Source organism: Orycteropus afer, unplaced genomic scaffold (genome assembly GCF_000298275.1).
Source record: "Orycteropus afer afer isolate SDZICR_OR568_19922 unplaced genomic scaffold, OryAfe1.0 scaffold00388, whole genome shotgun sequence".
NCBI classification, from domain to species: domain Eukaryota; kingdom Metazoa; phylum Chordata; class Mammalia; order Tubulidentata; family Orycteropodidae; genus Orycteropus; species Orycteropus afer.
Window position 1 is genome coordinate 785,623 of NW_006921975.1, and position 7,825 is coordinate 793,447.

General features: G+C 35.2%; 1 protein-coding gene across 1 annotated transcript in view; it reads left to right on the forward strand.

The window, feature by feature from the left end:
* Window positions 1-7,825, forward strand: part of THOC2 (THO complex 2) — a 150,492-nt gene that overhangs the window by 134,607 nt on the left and 8,060 nt on the right. The window contains exons 25-33 of the mRNA XM_007953366.1: window positions 726-751; window positions 879-1,007; window positions 1,339-1,470; window positions 1,593-1,777; window positions 2,370-2,548; window positions 2,794-2,896; window positions 3,956-4,386; window positions 4,595-4,653; window positions 6,154-6,189. Of these exons, the coding sequence (XP_007951557.1) occupies window positions 726-751; window positions 879-1,007; window positions 1,339-1,470; window positions 1,593-1,777; window positions 2,370-2,548; window positions 2,794-2,896; window positions 3,956-4,386; window positions 4,595-4,653; window positions 6,154-6,189 (1,280 nt within the window). The remainder of the gene's footprint in view (window positions 1-725; window positions 752-878; window positions 1,008-1,338; window positions 1,471-1,592; window positions 1,778-2,369; window positions 2,549-2,793; window positions 2,897-3,955; window positions 4,387-4,594; window positions 4,654-6,153; window positions 6,190-7,825) is intronic.

Consider the following 7,825-nt stretch of genomic DNA (forward strand, 5'->3'; position numbering starts at 1 on the left):
TAACCTTTATAATAGCTAAATGTTCTAATCTATAGAGGTGTTACTGCATACGTGGGTAAAAGCATGAACTCAAGAACCAAGTGTCTGAACTTGAATCTTACCTCTGCCACTTTCTACCTATATGATCTATGGCAAGTTATTTAACCTCTCTGTGCCTCAGTTTTCTTATCTGTAGAATGGGGTTATAGTACCTGCTCTTCTTAAGATTTTTGGTAGGATTAAATGAGTCACTGTACATAAAAGTACTTTTAATAGTACCTGATACATAATAAGCATTCAAGGCTAAGATATTATCTCTGCATTTAGGTTTGTATGTTATATAATGTCTTCTGTTCTTAATCCCCACCCCCTCAAACAACAACAACAACAACAAAAAGCTTACACTTTCACACATACATAAAAGCAATGAAGCTTTTCAGTATGGTCACATTAACAGATTTTATACCTGACTTAATAATAAATTACTGCATTTTGTAGTTTAAAAATGTAATATTTTGTTACAGCATGTCCGCTGCTGATTTCTAGTTTCTGTCATCCTCGCCTCTGCATACTGTTCTCCAGGCCCTAGTAATATCTATGGCGAAATCTTTGGTAAAGAAGTTATGATATTGTGTAATAATGATAATAATTTTTCTTCTGTCATTGTAAAGCAGTTTTCTATATAAAAGTTTTTCGAGTTGCCTTATGAATGTACTGTTTTTCCCCAAAACCTATACTCTCCAAAGGTCTCTGCAAGTCTGAATATAAAAGTGTAAAATTGACATGAACCAAATTTACCTGTTTAACTTATTATGATTTGCTATAAAATGATCTTGTAAGTTTTGAACTAATTTTGACCTTGATTTGTTTTTATTTTTCAATCATTTTTTTCCCTGTAGGTTTTCTCTGACATAATATACACGGTCGCAAGCTGTACTGAAAACGAAGCTAGTCGATACGGGAGATTTCTTTGCTGCATGTTAGAGACTGTGACCAGGTGGCATAGTGATAGAGCTACATATGAAAAGGTTTGACTGAAAAATTCCCATATAGTCACCTAAGACAAGAGTATTTCCAGTAATGTCTAGGCTACTCAATTTTAAAAGATGAGTTTAACATTCAGTTGTCAAACAGTATTTAAGAAGTGCTATACTTTTTAATCCTGTATCGAACTGGCATTCCAAATTAATTTCAATAGCTAAGCTGAGCCTTTATGTGAAAAGTACCTACTCTCAAAATACACATATTTTCACACAGAACTATTATTCTTAATAATGCTTAAGTTTCAGCTTCTGCTGTTTAGTAGGACCAGATTTTTGTTTAAAAGTGACATTCTCTCCTCCTTCCCCCTCCCCCAAGGAATGTGGAAACTATCCAGGATTCCTTACCATATTGCGGGCAACTGGATTTGATGGTGGAAATAAAGCTGATCAATTAGACTATGAAAATTTTCGACATGTTGTACATAAATGGCATTACAAACTAACCAAGGTAAAAGAGGGAAAAAAAAAAAAGATTTTTTTTTTGAAACATTAGGTTTTTCAAAGGTATAGGTTTTTTTTCCCTTCGTGCTTACACGTTAAAAATAATGGATCTTAAAATTTTTGTTGTAGGCATCAGTACATTGCCTTGAAACAGGCGAATATACTCACATCAGAAATATCTTGATTGTGCTAACAAAAATACTTCCTTGGTACCCAAAAGTTTTGAATCTGGGCCAGGCTTTGGAAAGAAGAGTACATAAAATCTACCAGGAAGAAAAAGAGAAGAGGCCTGATCTATATGCATTGGCTATGGGGTAACACAATCTTATTTTAATGTGATTTATGAGAGTAGATGACAAAAGGATTCTGAAGACTTCAAAATGTTTTACAGTGTTGAAGTTTATCTTCTGCCTTATTTCAGGAGATTATGGGAGATTATGCGATCATGTTCCCACAGGCTGGTGAGAGTTGTCACTTCTCATTATCAACTTCCGGTCTATACTGGATGATAGTTTCAAAACTCATATTTAATATGTGTTAGCTGAAAGAAGTCTTTAGTTTTATCATCAGTTGAGTTATCAGATCTTCAGTAACGAAAAAAAAAGCTTAAGTATTAGTTACATTGAGATTTTTATTTTTAAACAAAATATCTAGGGTTCTCTATAAAGACTTCCAAGAATGCTGAAAAATTAGTATTTTTATTCTCTGGAACCAAGTAGCCTTTTATTTTTAAACAAAATATCTAGGGTTCTCTATAAAGACTTCCAAGAATGCTGAAAAATTAGTATTTTTATTCTCTGGAACCAAGTAGCCAAGTGTATAACTTGCTAAATTAATTCTTTTAAACCCCATGTTTGTACTTTTTGATTTGTGCTTGTATATTTAAACACTTTGTGCGACTTTCAGCTACTCTGGGCAGTTGAAAAGTAGAAAATCATACATGATACCTGAAAATGAGTTTCATCACAAAGACCCTCCTCCGAGGAACGCAGTTGCCAGTGTGCAAAACGGGCCTGGTTGTGGGCCTTCTTCAACATCGCTAGGAAGTACATCTAAATCGGACGAAAGCAGTGCTGAGGAGACTGGTATGCTTATTTGTCGAGATTTAAAAGTAATACATTTTTCTTCAACAAAGTGAAATATTTTGTATCATTACAAATTAAATGCTGATTTAGTATTACTTTTTAAATTACCTTGGTAGGAGTATGTAACCGTCAAGGAAAAAGTCAGTCTGTTGTTTCTTTCTAATTAATCTCTAATCCTTTTACTGTGAAATTGTAATTTATTAAAATATAGGGGCTTGTCAAATAAAACCTTACCTTTATTTCAGATAAATCAAGGGAGAGATCTCAGTGTGGTGTGAAAGCTGTTAATAAAGCTTCTAATGCCACACCAAAAGGGAATTCAAACAATGGAAATAGTGGCTCTAACAGGTAGGAGCACTGCCATATCTTAAAATTCTAAATTCTGACATGATTAATGCCATTACCATGAATGGAAGGGAGTGGTAGTTGAGTAAGAGAAAATCATTTATGGTAGACTGAAATTTGGTATATGTCCTTACTTTGCTGATGCTTTTACTCTGCTAATTATAGTTTGTATAATGTTGAAGTACAGTTTTCCCTGCTAGGACGTGCAGGAGAAAGTAGGTGGTGAAGGGAAAAAAAGCAAACCAAAATTTTATGATTAAGTGATTGCTGTATACAATCTGGATAAGAATAATTACACTAATTTAGATAAGTCATCTCTAGCTATGTAATCCATTTTCTGATAGTAACACTATTGGTTGGTTTGTGGGATATATTTTTGGTTGTTACTATTACGTTATTATCCTCAAAGGTTATGAATATATACCCCCTCAAAAAAAAAAAAAACAAAAAAAAACCTGGAATCACTTTAATCATTCTATTAAATCTACTTTTCATATATTTGTTTATTTAGTACCTACTATATAAAGATGGTACTCTGGTAGCATAGTGGCTAAGGCACTTGACTGCTAATCAGAAGGCTGGCGGTTCAAACCCACCAGCCACTCCTTGGAAGGAAGATGGGGCAATCTACTTCCGTAGTGATACTGCCTTGGAAACCCAAGGAGGGGTCGCTGTGAGTCAGGTCTGACTCGACGGCACATAACAACAACAACAAGATATAAAGATGTGGTGTAGTGCCTAAGGCACTTGACTGCTAATCAGAAGCCTGGCGGTTCAAACCCACCAGCCAGTCCTCGGAAGGAAGATTGGGCGATCTACTTCTGTAGTGATACTGCCTTGGAAACCCAAGGAGGGATCACTGTGAGTCGGGTCCGACTTGTTGGCACATAACAATAACAACATATAGAAATGTACTTTCTACTTGTTTTGAAGATGTCCTTTAGTTTTCAAAGGATGCCCCTTAGTTTTAGAATTTTAAGTCAGTAGAAACCCTTTATGATTTTAAACATGGGATATATGTTATGATTGTTGGTTTCAAAGTCTTATATTTTTATTCTTCAGCAGCAAAACTGTTAAAGAAAATGACAAAGATAAAGGGAAAGAGAAAGAAAAAGAGAAAAAAGAAAAGACTCCAGCTACTACTCCAGAGGCCAGGGTACTTGGTAAAGATGGTAAAGAAAAGCCAAAGGAAGAACGGGCAAATAAAGATGAAAAAGCAAGAGAGACCAAGGAAAGAACGCCAAAATCTGACAAAGAGAAAGAAAAGTTCAAGAAGGAAGAAAAAGCTAAAGATGAAAAATTCAAGACCGCTGTCCCCAATGTAGAATCAAAATCGACTCAAGAAAAGGAAAGGGAGAAGGAGCCATCCAGAGAAAGAGATATAGCAAAGGAAGTGAAATCCAAGGAAAATGTTAAAGGAGGAGAAAAAACAGCAGTTTCTGGGTCCTTGAAGTCCCCTGTTCCCCGATCAGATATTGCAGAGCCTGAAAGGGGCAAGTTCATCTTTCTTTATATTTGTCTTTTACTGTTTTAATATGTAGTTGATTGTTGTCTCCTTGTTTTGGTAAGTTATCTAGGGACTTTGCTAGGGGAACTAATACTTGGTGACCTTAAAAGTTATTTTTCTGTTTGGGAAAAGTGAGAAATGGGTAGAATTATACCTTACTCTGACTGGTTTTTTTTTTTTTTTGGTCCTAACAGAACAAAAACGTCGCAAAATTGATACTCACCCTTCTCCATCACATTCCTCAACAGTAAAGGTTAGTATAGCCTGAGGAAGGCAGCGTCCATGTTAGGCTCACCTGTTTGGAATACCAGTGTCCTGACTTCCTTCAAGTCTTGTGCCAAGTATTCACTGGAGCCACTGGAGGTTTTATATTGCATTAGAAAATGAATATTTTCTATATTGGTGGACTGATATTTTTTACTATTGAGTATTTTTATTATAAAAATATTAAAACGCCGAGGACTTAGCACTAATTTTGTAAATAATGTTCCAAAGTACAAGAGAAATTTTACCCAGAAGTGCCTCACTGCTTTAAGCAGTCTTTTTTTGGAGTGCAATGGTGGCTACAAGCAAATGAATCTTTTCGGCAGAATGAAGCCTATTTTTCTCCGTAAATATTGAAGAATATATAGCACTGAAGACTTCCTGGATGATACAGGATAACAAGATACCTCTGATTTCATCAAGCTTCTTGATGAGCATCCTACCGATGTGTGCCTTCTAAGAAGGAGTCTTGAAAGGAGTTCCGTTTAAAGTCTCCTTGGTGATCAGTTCTCCTGTAGTTGTGTATATTCAGTGAGCATGCAGCTTCTGTTGTATCTTCCTTTGGAGGTTTGTTTATACCCATTGTGTTCCCAACAAGTTGAACCTTGCGTTACGATAAAAGCAGATGTGGCATCCAGTCCTACCACCCAGCAAAGAGAAACCCCAGGCATTCAACTGCAGCACAAAATCGTGGGTGTAGCCTTCTTGAAGACTCAGGGTAGCCATTCCTTGTTCCATATTTAATTTTAATTCTAAAGTCATCTAATTTCATGGAATCTTTGAATTTGCAGTACGTTGAACTTTTAAACTGTAAGTTACTAATTCTTCATCAAGAGCACTGGTGGAATACTGTAATTGATTTCTTTTTCTTTCTTTTGTTTTAAATGCCCTCCCCCCTTCATGGGAGGTGTGAAATTCACTATCATAGGCACTTTGCAAAAAATAAAAAAAGTGATTACTTTTTTATACAATATATTTTATTTTCTTGTTAATGCCACTAAGTTTTCTAGCTAGGATTTTTTTTTAAGTACGTATTTATATTAGAGTCATAAGTAAAATAAACTTTGAAGACTCCCAATTAAAGAAAAACTGAAAATATAAGACAATATTGTTCTTCCACAGTGATCTATCTCCACTGTTTTATAACACTTTTTGTGGAGAAAAGATGCTTTGCTTTCGTAAACCTCTTATTGTTATCTGTAGCTTAAGTTGTGGACAATGTGGCATTGACATACATTTTAAAAATCTGAGCAGAAAAAGATTTTTGTTACATTGAATATGTACAATTTCATTTTTTTTCAACATTACAATTCCATTACATGGTTTTGTTTTGTTTTTATTGTTGATATTCATGTGATAATGACATCACTAGATTTATCCTCACAAGAAGTAGCTGGTTTATTTCCAGGTTACAGCCACACCTCCCAAAGTTCTTCTGGGTTCTGAGAACTATACCAGCTCACCTGTCATCTCCATTCATTTTCTACAGGACAGTCTCAACGAACTCAAGGAGTCTTCAGCAAAGGTTTGAACCTTTTAAAATCATCATGCCTAAGTAAACAAAAAAAAAATTCTTTACTTCTTTTATTTAGTAGATTCCTTAGCCCTGGAAAATTCATTAAACTAAGATCCATGGGAAAAAATATTCTGCTTACTTAGAATAACCTCTAAAAATACCTGTCACAAACCGACACAATGGATGACACTGGTTTCTTTTAAAGAAATTGTTATGAAATATGTGTAATGTGGCAACATTTCTATAATTTCTCCTTGCTTGCTGTGTTATGCGTTCTCTTTTTATGCTTCAAAAACCTGGAAGTAAGTTTAAGGTTTGGACAAGGGGATATTGGTTTGTTTTGGGGAGTATGCTTACTTAATTTCTCAAAACAAATCTGCCAGATATTTTTGGTTGTTTTTTAGAGAACTCAAAAGACAAAGAAATAAATTGTATGCAATCACATAACTATTCTAAAAACTGAGCCTATCTCAATCCATAAAATTCTTTATACCTCCTCTGCTGCACTACCATTTTGGTGGTCGTGGCATAATATTGGTTAATGGGATCATTCCCCTAGAGGGAAGTACTCAACTTGGTGGTTGTGTTTACATGTCAGTATTAATTCTTACCTATACATTCCTGAGTATTCTACTACTAAAAGTAATGTGCAGTTTGTGTATCTTATGACAAAAGTCATTTCAGTATTGTAGTTGTATTGTCCATTGTTCATGTTACTTGTGTTATTACACAATTTGTACCCTCCTTTACTTTGGTTTTCTACTTTGCCGCCTCTTATATCTGCTGAGTATGATTCCTTACTGGTGGACCAAAATAAAATTCTGAAACAGAGCCAGTTGATATCATTAATGGCTTTTAGATCTGTAGCTTCATAGTAAAACGGTTGTGGATATTGGGTAAATAAGCACTCATTTTTGACCATTAAGATTAGCCAATGTGCCTATGTCGTAAAATTATAGGGTTGTTTGTAGGATATACTGTATTATTAATCAAAAAAGAATATCTGCTGTTCTGTGAGCGCTTTCTTTTAAAATAAAACGTTTTATTGGCTAGATTAAATTTGCATTGCAATATATAGTAGGTTTGCATTACGAGTTTGAGATTGTGTATGTCATTCTTAACCACATTCTTAGCACGCATTTCAACATTAACTCCTTTAGTATGTTTGTCTTAGTTTTAAAAAATAATGATTTGTGGGTAGTTAAAATTCAATAGATTCATTGCTATCCAACTAGAAAAAAATAGAAAATGGCATATGAATTAATACATTTCTAAAAAGTAGGTGAATTATACCACTTTTTAGATCCTTGGCACTTCACTTGGTGTGTGGCATTGTGCTTAGGTCTTCAATAAATGTTTGGACTTTGGTAAATGCAAAAAGGATGTTGGGGTGTCATCCTCATCTCACTTCCTCTGACTTCACAAGAGGGAGACAGAATCACCATCAGCAGCCCAAGCCTTATTCCTATGAGGCCACCAGACATGCCACCACGCTCTGGCCTTTTTACCAACTCTGACACCAGCTGTCCCTTCCAAGGCACTCACTGCTTCTCTGCTGGGTTGGATAATCCATTGCAGTGGCCACACAGAACTCAGACAATACTCACGATTATGAGGTTTATTAGGGAAGTAGCAGGCTACAATT